This window comes from Manihot esculenta, chromosome 15 (genome assembly GCF_001659605.2).
Source record: "Manihot esculenta cultivar AM560-2 chromosome 15, M.esculenta_v8, whole genome shotgun sequence".
In the NCBI taxonomy this organism is placed as follows: domain Eukaryota; kingdom Viridiplantae; phylum Streptophyta; class Magnoliopsida; order Malpighiales; family Euphorbiaceae; genus Manihot; species Manihot esculenta.
The window spans coordinates 14,487,181-14,510,773 of NC_035175.2; the positions used below are offsets into that span (position 1 = coordinate 14,487,181).

Here is a 23,593-nt window from a genome sequence, read left to right on the forward strand (position 1 = left end):
TTTTCCATATTATTTATAACATCTAAACACTTAAATAGATATAAATTATTAACTTATGGCACTTTTGTTTATTTAGTGAAAAAGAAAGCTAAGCTGAAAGTGCAGGAAGAGCATAAATAATTTTAAAATAAGCAACCTACATGTAAAATTGCATTGCTCAACTCCATTTATTTAGTGAAAAATAATTTATGCAAAAAACTATCCGTCAATAAAATTACACATTTCTCATTTCGTTAAAAAATAAACAGGGCTAATAAAATTTTGAAGTCCAGAAAGTGACCATTTTTTTTTAAAATTCTTTCTGACTGCTAAAAAAATGCGAAAAGTATTTCTTTAAAAAAAAATATTTTTCAAGAACCTTAAATAAAAGGAAAAAAAAAAAAGTAAGCCACGGCAAAATGCATCAAACAGATAGTGTAATTAAAATTACAAAAATATTATATATCAAAAACAACTGGAGAAAAAAAAAAAAAAAGAATCAACAAGGACCAGCCTCTACAGCTCAACCAATATTAAATTCAACAGCAGAACACTACCTTCAATTAAGAAAAATCAACACAAGAAACCCAGATGCATATTTTTGTTGTCAAGAAGGCTTTTTTTCTTACGCAGTGGTTTCTTTCAACTTGACTGCAACAGCTAGCCAAGTAATCCATCAATCAACCCCATTTCCTCATTTGAAACTCTCACATTCCCATTTTTCTAGCACCTAATCTCATATGAGCCTGCTTTAGTAATATAACGGACCCACTCCACCGTGTTGTACCCACTCTTTTCCCATACCTGCAGGAAATATCCCAGGGTCAATCCAGATTTTTTGGAGCACGGTTGCATCACAAACTTGTAAGTTCAGGATATTCACCTTAAGGAAGCGAACGCGTAAACCAGATGCTGTAAACATGGGAACCTGCAAAATACAATAATTCAGACTATGATCATCCAAGAGATGAATACAATTGAATAAAGAAATTGTGGGCAGTTATTTCGTGTGTGCCCGTGTCAAGACAATCCCTTTTCTTTTTCCTTTTTAGGTAATTGCACAAGAAAAAAAAATTCTTTAATTTAGGCAATTTTTCAATTCTATCAAGAAATTTCGACTCCCAAGCTTAGGCATTTCTTTTTTTCTTCTTTTTTTTTTTTTTATTCTATCACTGAGTTCAAGATTTTCCTATTTTTGCAATTAGGCCTTACGTTTACCAGTAACCATTACTGAATTAAGGACTAAGGTACTTAAAAGTTCATTAAAACAAAGATACTTTTCTATTGTTGTAACATCTGGTTATTACACATGGGATTGATAAAACAGTTAACAATGCATCTGGTATAATTTATGGAACAAGTGGAATTTAACTTTAAAAATTAGGCACAATAGCAACATTTCATAGATTTATTAACCTGGAACTCCATCTGAATTGGTGGCCTTGTCCAAGATTTCTTCTCTGTCATTGTTGAAATCAACTCAATTTCTGCGCTCAAAGTGGGTTCAGTTTGTCCAGGAAATTTTCTTATCCTAAACAACAGCAAACATATGCAATTGTATTTAGATATACAAAATAAAAACAATAAAATCTAATAAAAAAAGATCTAATGAAACTAATAACTACAAGTTACTAAATGTACAAGAAAAAGAGTCATCAGTAAATGACAGGGATACCATAAGAGAAGCAAATGCCTGAGGAATGAGGGTACCAGAGTTAAATGATATTATTACACAACTTAACCTATTAGACAAATCAGGAAAGCTATGTGCCATTCGAGTGATGAATAATATTTTTTTGATAAATAACATTTTTTTACTCACAAAGTTACCTAAATTTTAACCAGAAAAAAGATCACTATCTGTTCCAGAAAGAATAACTTGGTCTGGCTTTTGCTTGGGTTTTTATTCCCCTTCAATGTATGCTGACAAAATGCTTTGCACATCAATGATCTCACATTCCTCATATTTCACTGCATCCTCACTTGGGCTTCAGGCAGATGGCAGACTATAGCTAAAAAATAAATGACCATCTGCCCAATAATTAATATCAGCCCCATCACTTGAGATTATTGTAGAACTCAACAGTATGTAACTGGATTGTTGGATATTCTGTTAACATTTAGTTTGCAACAAGACATAGCTGTTCTCAGTTTGAGCATGTCTGAGACACTTTGGCTTTGGCATGGAAGCGTGGTTGTAGAAGGTTGACTGAAAATGCTGATTCAATTATGAGTCTACTAATCTCAACCCAAACACTGATATATCAATTAATGAATCTGATTGCATAATGTAGAGACTCCTTGGCAGAAGTCAGAGATGCAAGATAACAACCACATTACAGAGATATTTTTGGGTAGATCACTAAGCTAAGTGTCACATATAGGAGGAAACATAAGAATAAATAGAGTAAGGAGGCAGTAGTGATCAGTTGGAGGGAATTGTTGTTTGATTAGTTGCTACAAACTGTAAGTAGTTAAGAAAAGGAGGGAAAAGCAGTTACTAGAGATGCTGCAGTTGCAGTAGGCAAGGAGTTATAAGAGGAGCTGGAAGCTCTATTATGGATGTATTCCAGAATCATTAATGAAATTTCTGTCTTGTTCTCTAATTTCTCTCAATATAATCATCTCTCTTCCTTCATTTATTTTTATTCTGTGTTCTTGTTCTTTCCTTTCTTATTCTGCAATATCAGATCAGTCAGGGTTCTAACCTAACAATTGGTGTTAGAGCTTGACCCCGAGCAGATCTCATCTCAAATCAGGTGATTTGTTCCCAAACTCTTTTCTGCTTCTTTAATTATCGAAAGTCTTCTTTTTTACTCTTTTCTTCTCTTTTGATACCTTACCTCTGCTTTCCTAATTCTCTAATTATTATTCCAATACTCTGTTCTAGGGTTTCAGATCTTCTTTCTCCCCTTCCAATCTCAACCTTTCTCTAATTTCCTCCTACATTTTTCCATTTCTTTGTAATTGAGGTGCTTTTTCTTTTCTTTCTTTCTTGAATCTTGGAAATTCTTGTTATTTCTCAACTTTCTTTTACTATCACGTAAGCTTTTTTTTTCTCTGGAAATAAAATTTTCCTATCAATCTTTTCTAGTTTGGGTGTCCCAACAAAGCAGGTGTTGCATAATCAGTTCTGTTTTTGAATTGCTGAAAATCATTAGCAAGAGAAAGTTGATGGTAGTCCAATATTGGGAACAGAAGGTTCTTGCTGTGAGAAAGGATTACAAGATTTCAAGAGTTGATGAAGCAGAAATGCAAGAGATTGAAGAATTGCTGGAAGGTTCAATTCAAGTGGCACAATCCAAAGCCCATAAACCTGAGATTTCCTGAAACAGTGGAAGTGATTGGAAATTCTTGTAGAAGTTCCAGTATCTTTCACCAAGGTGGAAATATGGAAGGTTATAATACAAAGTTTAGAGGTGACAAATGCTAGCAACTTATCAAGAAGATTGATGAGCATGCAGAAGGTGAAAATTTTCCAAAAGCTTATGATGATAAAATTTCTGTGGGAGGATGAATTTACTGTTTTTGATTTGATGGCTTATAAATGACTACTTTGCTGGATGCAAAGCAACTGTTGAGTTCTTGAAAACAGACTGTGGTTTCCATTAGAAATGTTCCAATCACTCTTGGATCAAAATGTTGTACCATTAACTAAGGTCATTTTCCATTTTGACAATATAATACTAACAACCTTTTCCTCGGTCAGATAGGATGTTCCAAGTTGCGCAAGTGTGAATTTTAGAGTTGCAAAGCTTTAGACTTAACTAGTTCTCTCCCTGTTAAGATATGTTCGGCTTAAGTTGAGATTAGATGATTGTAGTGTCCGAGTTAAGGTTGTGGTTAAGGTTATCCTCTCTTTTCTCATCGATATTTGGTTCCAGATGATAGTCCCTGTAGAAAGATAATATTTGTTGTATATCACAATAGAGATTACAACCTATTTATACATGAGAGACGATATCTAAACAGGAAGAAAAATCAAACCTATGATTATGCAATCCCTAAAATTAAGTAACTAACCCATCTATCAATATTTACTTCCTATAACCTATAACACTCCCCCTCAAGTTGGAGCATAAATGTTAATCATGCCCAACTTGTTACATATATAATCAACTCGAGTTCCATTTAGAGCTTTAGTAAAGATATCTCCTAATTGTTCTCCCGTTCGGATATGTCCTGTTGATATTATCTTTTGTTGGACCTTTTCACGAACAAAATGACAATCAATCTCGATGTGTTTAGTCCTCTCGTGAAATACTGGGTTGGAGGCAATGTGTATAACTGCTTGATTATCACACCACAACTTAGCAGGCACCGAATTTGTGAACCCAACTTCTTCCAACAATTGACGTACCCACAAGATTTCACAAACGCCTTGTGCCATGGCTCGATATTCAGATTCAACACTAGAACGGGAGACCACATTTTGCTTCTTACTTTTCCATGAGACCAAGTTACCTCCCACAAAAACACAATACCCAGTAGTTGACCTTCTATCAACCTTCGAGCCTGCCCAATCAGCATCAGAAAAGCATTCAATATTTGAGTGCCCATAGTTGCCATAGAATAGCCCTCGCCCTGGGGCCCCTTTAAGGTAACAAAGAATCTGTCCCAAAGCATCTGTCCCAAAGCATCCCATTGGGCAACAGTAGGAGATGACATAAACTGACTTACCACACTCACTGAATATGCAATATCAGGACGAGTCACCGTCAAATAATTCAACTTGCCAACTAATCTTCTATACCTTTCAGGATCTGCAAATGGCTCACTGTCCTCTATGGTAAGTTGAAGGTTAGGAGTCATTGGGGCACTACAAGGCTTAGCACCCAATTTTCCTGTTTCTGCTAACAAATCAAGAACATATTTTCTTTGAGACAAGAAGATGCCTTTCTTACACCGCATAACTTCGATTTCCAAGAAATATTTCAATGAACCCAAATCCTTTGTATGAAACTGTGTTTTAAGAAATTCTTTTAGGGATGTGATGCCAGCAATATCACTTCCTGTGATAACGATATCATCCACATATACTACGAGCAGAATTAATCTACTATCAGAATTTCTATAAAACACCGAGTGATCACACTTACTCATTTTCATTCCAAACTGTTGGACCACATCACTAAACCTGCCAAACCATGCCCGAGGACTCTGTTTCAAGCCATAAAGGGATTTTCGAAGTCTACAAACCTTGCCTGACTCTCCCTGAGCAACAAAACCAGGTGGTTGCTCAATATAAACCTCCTCCTGAAGATCACCATGAAGAAAAGCATTTTTAATATCCAGTTGATGCAAAGGCCAATCATGTGTAGCTGCCAAGGAAATAAACAATCGAACAGATGCGAGCTTGGCAACCGGGGAAAAAGTATCAGAATAGTCCACTCCATAAGTTTGTGCATAACCTTTAGCCACTAAACGGGCCTTGAGGCGAGCAACAGATCCATCAGGATTTACTTTTACTGCAAACACCCATTTGCACCCAATAGCCCGCTTTCCTGGGGGCAAGGACATCAACTCCCAAGTACCATTAGTGTCAAGGGCCATCATTTCCTCTTCCATTGCAGCACTCCAACCAGGATGGGACAAAACCTCAATAACAGTTTTGGGAATTGAAATAGAATCTAAAATAGTGGCAAAACAACGAGAAGAAGAGGATAATTGATCATAAGAGACACAAGCTGAAATAGGATAAGTGCAAGTACGTTTACCTTTACGAAGAGCAATGGGCAAATCCAAATCAGACAGTGAAGGATCAGTGGGAGCAGGATCTGTCGACGAAGAAGCGGGTAGCAGAGCGGAGTCAGAGTCCTCTAAGCGTCTGGAATACACATGAAAGATGGGAGGGCGACCTGGCATATGAGCGAAAGGTGTAGGAGTAGTCTAAGGAGACAGAGAGCGAACAGTGTATAACAAAATGTCATCTTCCTCACCTTGGGTGTTATAAACAGAGGATGGTGGAAAAAACGGAGTGGACTCAAAGAATGTTACATCTGCAGACACAAGATACCGATTCAAATCAGGAGAAAAACAACGATACCCTTTTTGACGTCGAGAGTAGCCAAGGAAGACACATTTGAGTGATTTGGGATCCAATTTAGTAACCTATGGACGAACATCACGAACAAAACAAGTACACCGAAAGATACGTGGCTCAATAGGAAACAAAGATTTAGTGGGAAACAAAATATTATAAGGGATATCACCATGAAGGATGGAGGAAGGCATGCGATTAATCAAAAAACAAGCAGTGGATACAGCATTAGCCCAAAAGCATTTAGGTACTTTCATTTGGAATAAGAGGGCTCTGGCTACTTCAAGAAGATGTCGATTTTTTCTTTCGGCAACTCCATTTTGTGAAAGAGTGTCAACACAAGAGGACTGATGAAGAATCCCTTTTTGTAACAAATAAGATTGAAATTCCCCAGAGAGATACTCTTTAGCATTATCACTTTGCAATATACGAATGGAAACATTGAATTGGGTTTGAATTTCAGCATAAAATGCACAAAAGATAGAAAATAATTCTGACCGACTCTTCATTAAAAATAACCAAGTAGTACGAGAGAAGTCATCAACAAAAGTAACAAAGTACTTAAAGCCAGACTTAGACACAGTAGGACAAGGACCCCAAACATCTGAATGTACTAACTCAAAGGGGGACGAAGCCCGTTTATTGACTCGAGATACTGAAGGCAAACAATGATGTTTGGCAAATTGACAAGACTCACAATCTAAAACAGACAAAGAATGAAACTGTGGATATAACTTCTTCAAAGCTGAGAGAGAAGGATGCCCCAAACGACAATGAACATCAAAAGGTGTTAAACGCGTGGAACATGCAAGTGATCTAGGTAGTTGCTGATCCAAGACGTAGAGACCCTCTGACTCACGCCCTCTACCAATAATCTGCTTCGTCGAAAGATCCTGAAAAATACAGTGATCAGGAAAGAATGAGACACAACAATTCAATGCACGAGTTTACTAACAGAAAGCAAATTAAATGCGAATTTAGGGAGACATAATACAGAGGATACAGAAAGAGAAGGGGTTAAGTTGACATGACCAGAACTCATGACAAAAGATTTAGTACCATCAGCAACAGTAACATAAGAAGTCGATGCGTGAGACTCAAGATTGGACAAAAGGGTAGAATTACCTGACATATGATCGGTAGCACCAGAATCAATAACCCATTTGGAGGATGAAGACACAAGACATGCAGTAGAGTTACCTGACTCGGCAATTGCAGTGATAGAGGAGGAATTAGAGGATTTCAGAGATGCCTGGTATTGGGTGAATTGTGCATACTCATCTTCAGATATCAAAATCCCCTTATCTGAAGGGGCATCAACTGCCATATGCGCCATTTGTGTGCGCTGATTCTTATTCTGTAGTTTTTGACATGTCTTCTTAGTATGTTCTGGTTCGCGGCAGTAATAACAAATGATTCCTCCTGAGTCAGAAGTAGGACCTATTTCCCTAGAATGCTGAGATCTTTTACCAGCATTAAAACCTCCCCTTTGACCACCTCTATTATTATGTCTGCCACTGTCATTGCGGCTAACAAGGGCACTAGTGGGGTGTGAAGGAATTGGCGATTCTGTACGCAATACCCTAGTGAACACATCATGTAACGATGATATTTCAGAGTCAGAAAGAATCTGAGATTTAGCTGTCTCAAACTCTGGAGGGAGACCTGCAAGAAAGCTCAAAACAGCCATTTACTCTCGTTGAGCTTGTTGAGTTTTCACGTCTGTACTAAAGGGCATCAATACATTAAGTTCTTCATAAACTCTTTTAAAATCCATAAAATAGGATGTCAAAGTTCTATCATTTTTCTGGGCTCGGTAAAACGCCTTACACACATCATAGATACGGGAAATATTCCCTTTGCCAGAATACAGAAATTCTAAATACTCCATTAATTCTTTAACAAATTCATAGTGATTAATAAGACTAATCACCTCACTATGAATAGAATTTCAAATTTGCAAAAACAAACGAGCATCATCCCTCATCCAATCTCTACGAGTTTCATCAGTTGGAGGATCCTTGGTAAGATGATCATCCATTGCAATACTTCGTAAATAAATACGGATAGTCTTACTCCAATCTAAAAAATTAGATCCATTTAATTTGTGTTCCGTGATTTTAGTCATCACAGGAATCACATCAGTTACGGTGGTTTTAACTTCAGCCATCAAAACAACCAACCCAAAACAATCAAAATAGCAAAGGATCAGAAGAACAGTACCCGTGAACAGTGCCGATGAACAGTGCCGTGAACAGTGCCGATGAACAGTGCCGATGAACAGTTCCAAATGTTACCCTTTATGGATAACCCAAATGAACGGAGCCCTAAGTCTCCAAAAAAATTTTAAAACTTTACGAGAGAGAAAAGAGAAAAAAATCTCTACGAGAAAGGCTCTGATACCATGTAGAAAGATAATATTTGTTGTATATCACAATAGAGATTACAACCTATTTATACATGAGAGACGGTATCTAAACAGGAAGAAAAATCAAGCCTATGATTATGCAATCCCTAAAATTAAGTAACTAACCCATCTATCAATATTTACTTCCTATATTAACATATTTACTTCCTATAACCTATAACACCATGAGTTCCGTTGTTTGTGTTGACTTATTTACTGATCCTAGCTGATTCTAGGGATATGATTTGATTTGACTAGGATCTTTAATTATCTCTGTAATTATTATTTGATTATTTGCTTCCTGTTTAGATATAATTCTGTGTATAAATAGTCATGTAGACCAATTGTAAAGTGAAATACAAGAATACTCAAAATTTTCCCAAAATTTTTCATGGTATCAGAGCATTTTCTTGATTTTAGGGCTCCAATTCAATTTTTCCTCCTTAGGGTTTTGAAACCCTACATCTACTTTTTTCGGTACTAACCCATCTAGGAGCCTTTTCTCCTCGCACCGTCGGCACCAAGAGAATCGCCGGACTGCTATCGGCCGATCGCCCAGCTCCAACGCCAGAAAAACATGTGCGTGAGGCTCACGCACCTCCCTTTCTCGGTGCGTGACCCATCACTTCCCAACGTGTGACCCATTGCCTGACGCTGCTTTGCCGCTTCGATCACTCCGGCGACGATTTCGACCACCTTTCCGGCCTTCCCATGCTGCTACCCGGTCTTTTGGTGAATTGATTGGGCTCTTTTGTATGTACAACCTTGGATACTTCCTATTCTGTCACAGTTCATAAACCTTTACTATGGTAGCAGGTAAAAGGGTGTCGATGGCAGAAGGTAATGCTTCCTCTCTTAATAATATTCCATGGATTATCGATTCTGGTGCAAATAGACACATGACAGGCATATTCCATGGATTATCGATTCTGGTGCAAATAGACACATGACAGGCATATTCCATGGATTATCGATTCTGGTGCAAATAGACACATGACAGGCTTTTCTAAAGACTTTCTCAATTATTTTCCTTCTCTAACCAAAGAAAGTGTCAGAATTGTTGATGGCTCTTTTACTCCCATATCCGGAACAAGTTCTATTATTTGCACATCCAATATTAAATTATCATCTGTTCTCCATGTTCTCCACTTTCCTGTCAAACTTTTATCTGTCAGTGCTATCACCAATGCCCTTAACTGTAAAATTGAATTCTTTCTTGATCATTGTGTTATTCAGGATCTTCGCACAGGGAAGAGGATTGGCAATGGTAGGCTGCATGATGGCTTATACATGCAGGAGGGTGATCTAGGTTCTTCGATATCTCAAGCCTGTTTTGGAGAAAATAAGGATGTCAATAAGGAAATAATACAGTTGCTTAGGCAGTTAGGGCATCCATCATTTTTTGTCTTAGAAAAACTTTATCCTAATTTATTTGCTAGAACTCAGTTTGGTTCTATATTTTGTGATGCTTGTGAGCATGCCAAACACACTAGAACATCCTATCCTCTAAGTCATAATAAAAGTCAAATTCCTTTTGTGACTATTCATTCTGATGTTTGAGGGTCTACTCAAACTGTCTCCTTATCTGGTAATCGATGTTTTGTTACCTTTATTGAATGTTGCACTCGAATGACCTGGGTCTATTTGATTAAAGCTAAAAGTGACGTCTTTTCTTGTTTTCAATCCTTCCATAAGATGGTTTGTACTCAATTTGATACTAAGGTGAAAATTTTGAGAACTGACAATGGAAGAGAATACATAGATAGTAGATTTTCTGTTTATTTGGAGAGTAATAGGATAGTACACCAGACTAGTTGTCCTTATACTAGTGCTCAAATTGGCGTTGCTAAGAGGAAAAATAGGCATCTATTGGAGATAGTTCGATCTCTTATGTTCACCATGAATCTATCCAAAGCATATTAGGGAGATGCAATCCTTGCATCTGCTTATCTTATCAATAGAATGCCTCTCAATACCCTTGACTTTATGAGTCATTTGGCGGTTCTACAAGGTAAGAATTCATACGTTGTTCCATCAAAAGTATTTGGGTGTGTTTGCTTTGTCCATACTAGGACGGCAGGGAAATTGGATCCCAAGACCCTTAAATATGTGTTTATTGGGTATTCTCCGACACAGAAAAGATACAAGTGTTATCACCCTCCCTCTAGGAAATACTTAGTCAATATGAATGTTACCTTCCGAGAAACTGAATCCTACTTCAGTATCACCCATTCACCTTTTCAGGGGGAGAATAATGAGCAAGAAGAGGTGATCCCGATTCTGTGATTCTGAATGATATGGTTCAACTAGAGAGTTTGAGTTCTAGTAGACAGGGGGAGATGTCCAATCAGAAAGAGAGAATTGGTCGTTTGGACAAGCCAGATTTGAGAAGGTATTCGAGGAGAGACAAGGCAGAAGAAGCCATTATGCAATCTACTCAGAGTCAAGAATCTTCTTCTGGTGAGTTACCCAATCAAGAATTTTCTTCTGGTGAGTTACCCACAACTCTTGAATGCTTCAATGACTTAGATAAACCTATTGCACAAAGAAAGGGGGTCAGATCTTATACTAAACACCCTATTTCTAACTTTATTTCTTATGAATCCTTGTCTCCTTCCTATAAAGCCTTTGCCTTGTCTATTTCCTCTGTGTCTATTCCATAGAATTGGAAGAAAGCTCTTGCAGATCCTAAATGGAAGGGAGCAATGATTGAGGAGATGAAAGCATTGACTAAAAATGAGACCTGGGAGCTTGTCACTCTCCCACCTGAAAAGAAACTCATTGGTTGTAAATGGGTGTTCACAGTGAAACACAATGGCACAATTGAACGATTTAAGGCCAGATTGGTTGCTAAAGGATTCACCAAAATCTATGGAGTGGATTACCAAGAGACATTTGCCCCAGTTGCAAAAATGAACTCAATCAGAGTTCTGTAATCTGACGCAGCCAACTTGAACTGGGACTTGCAACAGTTTGATGTGAAGAATGCTTTTCTTCATGGAGACTTAGAGGAAGAAGTGTTCATGGAAATTCCTCCTGAGTTCGCTGATGAGAAGGCATAAAGAAAGGTGTGCAGGTTAAAAAAGACTTTGTATGGGCTAAAACAATCTCCTAGAGCTTGGTTTGACAAGTTTAGCAGAGTCATGATGTCCTTTGGTTACCAACAAAGCAATGTTGATCACACTCTATTTATCAAACATCACAAGGGTAAAATCACCCTTCTTATTGTGTATGTTGATGATATAGTGGTGACAGGTGATGACAAAGAGAAAATGGCTCAACTAAAGAGGTTGTTGACTCAGGAATTTGAAATCAAAGATCTAGGAAAACTGCAATATTTCCTAGGAATCGAGGTGGCTAGATCAGAAAAAGGAATTTTCATCTCCCAAAGAAAATACATTCTGGATCTTTTGGAAGAAATTGGTATGATGGGGTGTAAACCAGCAGAATCTCCCATTGAAAGTAATCACAAGCTGGAAGCAGGAACTGGTGAGTCTGTGGATATTGGAAGATACCAGAGATTGGTAGGAAGGTTGATTTATCTCTCACACACTCAACCGGATATAGCCTATGCTGTTAGCTTAGTCAACCAATTCATGCATGACCCTCGCGAGACTCATATGCAGGCTGTACTTCACATCTTGAGATACCTAAAGTCTGGACCAGGGAAAGGACTTCTTTACTCTAAACATGGTCACCTCCGACTTGAAGTTTTTACAGATGCAGATTGGGTAGGATCTCTCGATGACAGGAGATCCACCTCTGGCTACTGCACAGTTGTGGGAGGGAACCTTGTTACCTGGAGGAGCAAAAAACAAAGTGTTATTGCTCGGTCAAGTGCTGAAGCAGAATACAGAGCAATGGCCCAAGGTGTGTGTAAACTCTTATGGTTGCAGAAGTTATTAAGGGAGTTGAGGTTGCCCGAGAGAGACAAGATAACTTTGTATTGCGACAATAAAGCTGCTATAAGTATAGCATAAAATCCAGTCCAACATGACCGGATGAAGTACATTGAAATTGATCGGCACTTCATTAAAGAAAAATTAACAGACGGTGTCTTGAGCCTAGTTCATGTGACTTCTACTGGGCAACTTGCGAATGTGTTTACTAAAGGGCTCAACAACAAAATCTACCATAATTTGATTTGCAAGTTGGACATGGCGACATCTTTGCACCAACTTGAGGGGGAGTGTTAACTTATTTACTGATCCTAGCTGATTCTAGAGATATGATTTGATTAGGATCCTTAATTATCTCTGTAATTATTATTTCATTATTTGCTTCCTGTTTAGATATAATTCTTTGTGTATAAATAGTCATGTAGACCAATTGTAAAGATTAAGAGTGAAATACAAAAATATTCAAAATTTTTCCAAAATTCTTCAGTTTGTTATACACTTGATCAATGATATGGTGGTAATGGATGGTTATGAAAAATGGGTGCATATCTTGGGCATCCGTGTTAATTATATGATGGTTGCAGAGTTTAAGTGCTCATTCATCTCATTTAACTTCAAAGTTATAGCTAAGCAGGGGAAGAGCACAGCTAGCTTGGACAGTTCAGTGGTAGGCTCTAAAGTTCATCAGCAGATGCTAGGGGAGTTATCAATCAGGTTCTGTATTTTTTGTCAACATGTAACAGAGTTTTTAGATATGAGGCAAGTTCGAAGGATGGAAAATAAGTTAAAGGAAAATAGCTTTGAAGTGACATTTTCCTTGGGTTGGGAAGTGAAGGAAAACAAGTGAGGGAGGGCAAATAAAACTTACTTTACCTTGGTTATTTTCTCTCCAATTTTGGAGAGAAAATAAAGCAAAAACATCTTTTCAATTTAAAATTACATTCATGCCCTATAATTATTTAGAAATAAAGGGTAAAGTAGTAATTTCAAGGAAACAATATTATTTTCTTTCCACTTCTTTTCCTTTCCAAACAAGGGAAAAAAGGTTTATTTTCCTTCTCTTTTCTCATTTTCCACCAATCTACACATGATGAGGGAAAATAAAGAGTAGAAATAAAAACTATTTTTTCTTGTGATTTTCCTTCCTCCCCCATAATCTATCCAAACATATTCTTAATTAACATCATATCAGTTGTAGGGAAAATGGCATATGCATTTGAAGTATGGTGATGCATGGTTTACAAATTTGTGATAAGCTTATTGCATAAATTAACCATTGACCTTTTTTTTTTCAAAAAAAAGTCTAATGGTGCCTTCAACTTTAAAGTCGCATCCCATCTCACCTCCAACTTCAGTAATTTGATAAATTAAGAAAGCAACGATATAAATAGTCCCCAAGTCCCCGACCTTTACCTACCAAAAAGCTTAGTAGCATCCTCAACTATTCAAATGTTCTTTTGATTTTTTTCATGTTGACTAGGATCACATGATTCAGCACTTCTAAAAGTTGATTTATAAGAAAGACGTTTGTTTGCCATTACCTATATAATAAGAGCCAAATATGCATCCAACCCACCCCCAACCCAAAAAAAAAAAAAAGTGGGATATGCGTGCACATGCGCACATGTGTTCATTATGGCTGAACGGGTTTACATTGTTTCAGGCTCGCTACAGATTTTTGGTGCCTTAAGATGACCATGTTTAGGGCAAGTCAGTTGTGAGTTGTGACAGGCAACTCAGACATTTAAAAAGGAAGTTCGGACATGATGTTAAAATCAGCAGATGATGGTTCAATCCAAATATAGGAGAAATTGATCAAGTGTAGTCCAAGGAATATGAGTTTCAAAATTCAACAAGCCAAAAATACTCACTTCCAAACTAAACAATCAATTGCAGCATTGTACTTTGCTCGACCTGATGTCACCTGGAAGCTTGTCTTAGCAGTTTGTTTGGGAACAGGAATTTTGATAACAACGCCAAGTGCAAACATTTTTGCACCAAAGACACTCTTGACCTGAAGACTAGTCCACGTAAGACAGCAATAGACCAGCAATCATCCCTACAGCAAGCTTGAAAGTGTAAAACTACAAACCTTAACATTCACTTCCATGCGTGTTCGACCAAGTTCTTTGATTGTTGGCAATACTCGAAATGGAAGATTAACTCCCTCAGTGATACGATACCTACAATTAATCAGCAGACGATTAAATAAGTCGAGATTTTTTAAAATAAGTTACTGACATCATTTAAAAATAAAAATCGACTATATATTTGGAGAAGTGAAATAAGACAATTAATAATCTCATAATAAACCACTTGAACTTTTCAATTGGGGTAAATTAAAATCTGGTCCCAATTAAAACGTCCTTCTATTTTATAAAATCAAGCTATTTAATACTTCTATCAAATAAAATGTTAGTTAACTTGTTTTATTCTTGGTTAGAGGGACTAAATAATATGAATAATTAAAATTACAAGAACTTAATAGTGTGAATAGTTAAAATATAAGGACTTAATAGTGTGAATAGCTAAAATACAAGGACTCGATAGCAAAAGATTCAAGCTTTAAATAAGTCTACTAACACTTTTTTAACAAAAGGACTAAGAGCAGGATTTTACAAAATACAGGTATATTTCTACTGTGCTTTAAAAAGAGGACTAACTAGTTAATTTCATCAATATGCAAGGACTTTGTAGTTATTTACCCTTTTAATTAAAAGAAACCACCATATAGGAGAAGCAACCTAAAATATACAAGTGTTGATGGGGCATTTAGAGCCTATTTGGAATTAAGATTGAAACCACTTTCTTTGAATAGCACCGCATTAGATGTTGGAAAAAGCAGTCTGAATAGTTATCTTACTGTTTTGCAGTTTAAAACACGACAAAATTAAAATAAAATCAAATACATCACATATTCTCAACTAGAAACAAACGTAAATATTCTCAAGTTAATGGAAACTTTCAACTGGAATCAAGCATCACATATTCTTAATAAATGCAAATTCTTGAATTTTAGTGGTCTTCAATAAACTTATTTAAAATAGTGGTTTCTTGACAACTACTCAAACAAAATGACAAACATACCCTTAGTGATAACCTTTCAAAGAGAAACAAACATCTCAACTGAATGGAAACAAAGATACGACTATTTGAAAAAAAAAAAAAAATTTAAAAACCTGGTTCATAGTATGCAAAATGAGAGCATACGAGGAAAGATGAGGAAACATAGAATACATGTCATCTAATCTTTGGGGAAGAAAAGACTTAGCGTAATCTAGGCAAGGCCCTGATGGAAGATCTTTAAAAACTAAATGGAAATGTAAAACTGGTCTAGATATGTCTAATGAGAATAAAAAGACTAAATAAATGAAAAGCAAGTCTAGGTAGATCAGGCAATGCAACAATGAAATCATATTATAATTCTTAAAAGTTGAGATAAATAATTCATCGTGAGTAGATGCTAGAGTATTACATGTATAATTATTAATTTCCAACAAAAAAAAAAGGTTAAGCATATGAACGCAGTACCATATTAGCTGGTTAATGGAATAAAAGAAAAACACCAGTATGAGCATAGTTGTCAAACAATAATTAAATTAAGAATCAAAATCGACATTTTTGTAACCAAGAATGGAGTCAAACTATATTCAATATATATATATATGTCTTGTTAAGTTTATCAAAACAACAACAACAAAGAGTTCATCCAAAAGGACTCAAACCTAGTTCAGATCAGCTACATGGATCATTTTTTCGCCAATCAACTCTGTTATACACTAAATTGGCATCAATATCCAAAACTGGCAAAACCCTTAACATCACTTCTTTCCATGCCATATTAGGTCTCTCCTTTCCTGTTCTCACTTATTTCCTACTAACTTATCACACTTTCAAACTGGGATATTTGATGTTTTACATTGGATATGACTAAACCATTTTAATTGATCATTTCTCATTATATATCCAATATGTGCCACATGCATTCTCCAATCAATCCTCTCTCATTCTATAGCTGAGTTGACCACAATCCTTGGAACTTACCATTCACTTTGTTAAGGATCTTATAGTCGTAAAATCCCATTGCACTCCTCTATTTCATCTATTCTACATTGATTCTATAGGTCGCATCCTCATCTAAGCTCTAATTCTTCTATGTGATACAACCTAGACACTTAGATTGCTATTAGGCAAGCAAAATCCATCCAAACAAACCACACCTCTGTTCCTTCTGTGGAAGCTAAACTTGTACTGCATATATTATGTCTTACTTCTGCTCATCTTAAAACCCTTGCTCTCAAGAGTCCTCCATAACTCCAACTTTTGATTAATTCCTTCACTAGTTTTACACTAAGACAATATCATTTACAAATAACACGCACCATGAGATATCATTTTAAACATGATTGGTTTACTCATCCATAACAAAAGTAAATAGGTTCAAAATCAAAGTCAGCTCTTCACGCAAACCCACTATTATGGGAAACATTTATTTTATCAAAAGATATTCAAAAATTCAATTGCAAATCATATATTTTATAGATAAATTAATATGACAATTTTAAACTTAATTTAATATAAATAAGTAAAGCAAGTTTAATGATGTACAATAGAAAACACATACAGTAAAGTAAGTTTCAAATATATACTAGATCATGAGGATTTCCAATCTTACTTCATCAATTCAAATTCACCATCTGGCGGGACAAAACTAACAGTCTTTTCTGAGTTGAACCTTGTCAAATTTACACATTGGTGGAACGTAACATCATCAAGTTCGATTGTTTTGCCACTGCATAAAACAAGATCACGGTATTAGGTGAAAGATAAGAACCACATTTCACCATCCAAAACTGCTAACAACCAAATTATAGAAACAATTGATACAGATTAAAATAGGACAAATTTCAATATCAAATACATTGAACAAACTGATCACTTTTAAAAAGTTGAAGATGGACTTTATAAAAAAAAAAAAAAAAAAAAAAAAGGAAACGAAGGGGGAGTTGTTGACAATAGGGTCAAAAAGTTCAATATAAGAGTTATTTTAAATATCATCTAACATATGACTATATGTCAAATTTCCAAAACCAGAGAAAGCAGCAATAAGCACTTCTTATTGATGTGAAAATGGAAGAACTCATTAGCTAATGACATCTGGGGCCTTGTTTGGATTTAGAATTTCTATAAACTTTAACAACAATGAAAATGAACAAAATAATGAATAAAAAGTTATTCTTTTGTTGATAAAGTATGTGTTTGTGTCTGTATCAAAATCCTTTGAAGAATTCTGAAAAGCATTTTCACAAGCGAGAATTGATAACAATGAAGAGGTTTGGGTTCATGTGAGCATACTAAGGACTCTAAAAAATCCAAGAAATAGGTTAACATTAATATGATCATAGCATATATTAGGCTAAATAGTATTGGCAGTATAAATTTAATTAATTCATAAAAGACGTGCTCTCCAAACATAAAAGCAGTATCATTCAGTTAGCTATGCAATAGAGTTTCTTTAGATCTGTGTAATCATCTTTTTTTCCTTTTGATTGATTAGGCTTTGACTAGGTTTCAAACTCATAACTCCATAAAAATAGAGATTACTTTAATGTCATTAAACCAAAAGTGTTATATCAAAAACAGTGATGGAGGATATCAAAAGCTTCACAGGTGAACAAGGTACTTTCTTTTAGAATTAACAATGCAAAAATGTTCACGTTGCTTTGAATCATTTCCAAGAGCAGATTGCAGAAAATTACTTACCCAAATTAGCAAATAAATAAAAAGCTTAAGTGGAGAATATCAGAAATTCTATAATTTACTCCAAAAGAGTAGCTATATCAGCAGTTAAGGTAAATCTAACTTAAGTCAAGGGACAAAAAAAATATGAGCTTGATGATACTTTGAACTCATTACTAATTTCAACAAACTTTTCCAATCAAAAAACAAAAAAAATAAAAATAAAACTATTCAAAGCATAACACAAATGATAGTTCATATTAAATTTACAATGAAAAAGATAATGAAAGATGACAAAACAAAACAAAACAAGAAAATAGCTTATAGAATACTGTTGCAGTAACAACAACCAGATGTAATACACTGGATTTTCTGATATCATGACATGACAAAGGAATAAGGTAATGTCAGCACAAAGCCAATTTCAAAAGAAAATTTTAAATTTAGATTCTTTATATTCTAGGGCAATCAAAATAGAAAGCTGGATTGACAAGCACAGGGAAAAAAAAACCTACTATCTTATGTAATTTGTCCTACAAGCTAAATAGAAAAAGCAAAAAAAGTGAACTTATAGATTAATGTACATAGCTGAAAAAGCAGCTAAAACATAAAACATCTAAGTAAAGGCAACCTGCGAAGCATGATAGTTGTGTTCCATGTACCTTTTAGTAGGACGGGATTTCATTTGTGACTCTTTCTCAAGGCCAATTTTGTCATTTAAACCCAACTTCAAGTCAGGCATTCCAGAAAGGAAGCACTTCATAAGAATCTTCCCCGTTACATCACAACGTAGGACACTACCTATAATAACCAAATTGCTTATGACCAACTGAATCAGTAATTACTAACAAAAATAAAATATTAACAAAAATACTGTTTCCCACCTTTTGAAGACATGAGAAGGTTTACACTTTCCACAATGTCAAGAAAAACCTGTAAGGAATGAAGATGAAAGTAAGCAGAATGGCCATATGTGATTAAGTGAGAAACATGGACAAATTGAATCACCTCATTCTTTTTATAAACAAGGCCCTCTCTCCGCCAACCAACAGCACCTGTGACTTGTAGTGTTGCATTAGGAACGGGTTTATCTGTCGGCTATTTTGTTTTTCACAATAGTAAAGAGCAAAGAAATAAATGATCAGACTGTTTATCATGGGCATGACTAAGAGCAATTCAACTTTTAATAGTCCATATATATTTATATATTCAAAGAAAAATGTAACATAGATGTCCAAGAATACTGCCATAGTTGTACTGGATAACGTTTCTTCAACTAAACATCTAACCTTGGATGAAAATGGTGAGCGCACTCCTTCCTGAGTGATGTAAAGCTTTAAAATCTCAGGAGAAAGGTTTTGTGGGTAACCGAAGTCCATGATTTCTGCAATTTAGGAAGATATAAGTCATTCATCAGATTACGTTATGATTCATTACTCAAACAAAAATGAGTAATTTGGCTTTCATGTCCTGTATGACGACTAGAACAATTCATAATGCACTTAGTTAAGCAGAACCCGATAATAAATTCACAAGAAAAGAGGCAAAGGAAGATATTTATTTCAAACAACATACCATCCAGCAACTCATAAATCAGGACAAAATTATTTCTGATGGCATCTTCATCAAAAGCCCCACCAAAGTATGATTTGAACAATGCAACAGCCTGATTGCAAGAGAAAGAGTGTCAAAAAAACAAAACCATGTTACTCGTTTCTTCTTGAACCAACATGTCTCAAAGAAATACAACCAGAATGCAGAAGCAGCATCGAATACCAGAATCCAATCATATTTGCCATTTGCAGTAACTAAGAACTAGAAAGAAAGATGAATTTGACAATCTTCTTAGAAAACAATTTTTCAGCAAAACTATTAAAATGAAGAGTACCCATTCTTGTAATTTTTTTCTACTAAACAATTTTTTAAAATTTCATCAAATTATTATATGCAGGAAAAAAAATGGTTCTGCTCTCTCAAACAGTAACTAGACCAATCATCCCTGTAAAGATGATGAAGCCGAATCTTAAGAAAGAACCAGATGAGCAAGGATAAGCTAACCACCTCAACCACAAACTTTAATGCACAAGCCACATTAGCATTGCTGCTGACAACAATCACAATGTAGACATTGCTGATTCTCATGTAAAAGAAAGAGCAACCACCAATCTGTCGTACTGGACATGTCCCAAGTTCTTTTGTTTGCATTATATGCGTTCGGAATGCATCCACCATATTCCCACTGAAAGAAACGGTATATGTCAGTGCCTAATGCAGCAGAAAACATAAAGCCACAATATATAATGCAGCAGGAGAAAAAAAGTTCATTAGGAAATGAGAGGAACAATTGAAAATGTATCATTACAGAAATATAAAAGGATGCAATGTATCAGTTAAAACTTAGAAGAAAGAAAAGAATAAAAAAAGGCCTCCAATGCCTCCAAACAAGAGAGTAGTGTTTCCAAACTAACTCCTTTGAAAACGCTAACATACCATTTATGCATCTGCATTGGCAAAACCTAATCAGTGCCTCATCTATCCTTTAAAAGGGGAGGTTTTGAGCACCTTCCCAATTATCAAAGAGGAGGATTTGGCTTTAGCCTTTCAGCTCCTCCTCCTTTCCAGAAAAGAGAAAAAAATTCAAAAGTTCATGCCTAACAGATATTAAACAGACTGATACTTTCATTACACATTAATCAGTGTCCTGTATTGCACTAGGACCGAAACTTCAATCTAACCCTCAAATAACAAATACCAGAATGCTGTGAATACTTGAGTAAAACCTACCCAGAAACAAACGCGGTTCTCTATTAAATAAATATTGGCCAGAAAATTGCACTTTTACCACTTCAACGCATAAGCTCAGTTAAAAACTGAACCTCCCTAATGTTTTAAAGATCCTGTCGATTCACAGCTAAGTTCAAAACCAACTAACATACAAAAGCATACCCGTTTGCTCAAAACCTTCTCTTAATCCATAATAACACTGATTACACCAGATCCAGGTACGATATGCCCAAAAAAAAAAACACAACCCTTAGCACCAAACCCATCTCTTTTCGTAATAAAACTACACACTAAGGGTAAAATCATCAAAAAGCCATGGCTCATGAATTTTGCTATATTTAGCCAATTGTTACTGAAATTCAAAAGAAAGAACCTAAAATTCAAGTAGACATATATTACCCGACATCGTCACGATAGAGACGATTAATGAGCACATCACCGCGAAGATTTAAGAAATAGATGGCAGATGCAGCCACCGGCATAGCTGATCCAGTGGATCGGACCCAGAATACTCAACAAGTAATTCAGAAAGGAGGTACAAGGGCGGGTAAGGTAAGCACAGATCTGGAGATTGTAAGCTTAATGAAGCGAATCGATTTGATTATTAAGAAATAATATCACTTGAGCAGAAATGAAGACGGTGAGCGCTAGACGAGAAGATCTGCCATACAAGAATCGGAAATTTCTTCTTCTTGCAGAGTCGTAGTCAGCATTCAGCAATGGCACTTCTCTCCGTCTTTCCTTTAGCGCGCAAGGACCAGCCTTAAGCCTTGGGCCCGTTCGGTAAGCGTTTTGAATAATTGTCAAAACACTAATAAGTATTCAGAGCTTTGGACACACTAACAAGTATCTAGACTAGAGGTTTAGACGATGGACACTGCAAAGTTGTTTTCTTTTTTTTTTTTTTTTTTTTTTTTTTTTCCAATTTGCCAACTACTGTTATTCATGGTGGCAACCGGTGATAATTTTCGTGTAGCCAATCTACCAAATTCTAATAAAATAGATTGGATAAATTCAGATGGTATATAATTGAATTTAGGATGAGTTTACTTTTGCTATTAAAAAAAGAGTTTAGATGAATTTAAATTTAAAAATTAATATTAAAAATAATTTAAATCGATTTGAATTTTATTTTCAAATAAAATGTTTGCTAATTTGTAATTTTGTAGGAAATCAAAAATAATAAGAAGAACTACGTATAATAAATATAAAATTTTATAATAGTAATCCACTCATTATAGCAAGCCCACTGTAGAAATTACATTGTGTTGTTGAATAATATGATCGTAGATCAAGGCACACTGAAAAATTTTAATTAAATTAATTTAGAAATTTTATTTAATATTTTATTATTTTGTTTTGATTTAATTTTAAAAATATAAATTATTTAATTTTTTATTAAAATTTTTTATAATATAAAAAATTAAATCATAATTAATATTAAAATATTTTAATTAAATTTTAAAATATTAAAAATAATGTATAAAAATAAAAAGTATTAAAAAACTCAATCGAAATGAACCGAATCAAATCGATTCGATTTAAAATATTTTTACTTAAATTTAGTTTAATCCAAATATTCATGCTTAAAATAAAAGAAATTCAGGTTGCGTAATTTTATATTTAAATTAAAAGAATAAATTGAATTAGATTAAATTTTTTTTGCTATGTTATTGCTTCAATTTGAAATTTGACATTGGTTTGAAATTGATTATTTGTTGTTGGCTTATTTACTATTAATTTATTTTTTATTATTGTGAGTTGTGTTTATTTATTTAAAAATGTTTAGTTATTTTACAAATTTCAGTCTAATTTTTTATTTTTATTTAATTTAATTTTTAATTTTTTATACATCAATTTGATTTGAAATGGCATAGTGTAGGAGGTTGAGACACTTTAAATTGTTGCTACTTATTAAAAATATTTATTTAATTTAAAGACGATCTCATTGCTTCCAACATAAAAAATAATAAATCTTGAAATTTGGTGTTTTAACATTTATAAATTAATTTATCTCAATATTTTCCAATCACAAGCCTATTAACTTTGTTACTATAAAGTTTAATTTTATAAAATATATGGATATTTTGATTTAATAATTAAGAAATGTAAACTATGTAGTTAAATTTAATAAGATACAAAGATTTTATATCAATTTACTAAAAAAATATTTGAATTAATAAATTTTATATTATTTTTCATAATATATTATTCATTCCTATTACTTAATTCTGTTTATTTATAACAGATAATTTATATTTAAAAAATATTTTTTATAAAAAAATATTTTACGTAAAAATACTTTTTAATAAAATAATTTATTTTTTTACTAATTTAATTTTAATTTAAAAAAATATTAATAAATTTTTATATATAAAAATCTTAATAAGAATATCAAAAGTATTTAAAACGACTTCCTCTTCTTAAAAGATTGAAGTAATTTTTTTTAAATTATTTTTTTAATTATGAAAATATTTTTTATTAATTAAATATTTTAAATATTTAAAATATCAAAAAATATGAAAAATATTATGTAAAACAAACAGAGCCTTAATCACTAAATTATCTTTTAGAACTATTAATGTTAAATATATCTTACTAATCTTAATTTTTGCCAAAAAAATTATATTTTAATTTAAAAATATTAATATATATATAAATTATTTAAATGTAAAATTAAAATAATATTATAATCTTAATATAATATATTTATAAAACGCGTAAAGATGTGTCAATAAGTCTTAA

At 34.2% G+C, this 23,593-nt stretch overlaps 1 protein-coding gene across 1 annotated transcript; it reads right to left on the reverse strand.

Annotated features, from left to right (window-relative positions):
• Positions 1-475: 475 nt before the first annotated feature.
• On the reverse strand, positions 476-21,704 carry LOC110601851 (AP-2 complex subunit mu). Its single transcript, XM_021739207.2, has 13 exons — positions 21,248-21,704; positions 20,126-20,303; positions 19,640-19,730; positions 19,354-19,448; positions 19,073-19,162; positions 18,949-18,997; positions 18,727-18,865; positions 17,001-17,117; positions 14,418-14,508; positions 14,197-14,339; positions 1,396-1,510; positions 863-907; positions 476-783 (listed from the first exon to the last, which is right to left on the reverse strand). The coding sequence occupies exons 1-13, from the start codon at positions 21,328-21,330 to the stop codon at positions 703-705; spliced, it is 1,317 nt and encodes a 438-aa protein (XP_021594899.1). The 5' UTR covers positions 21,331-21,704; the 3' UTR covers positions 476-702.
• Positions 21,705-23,593: the final 1,889 nt, after the last annotated feature.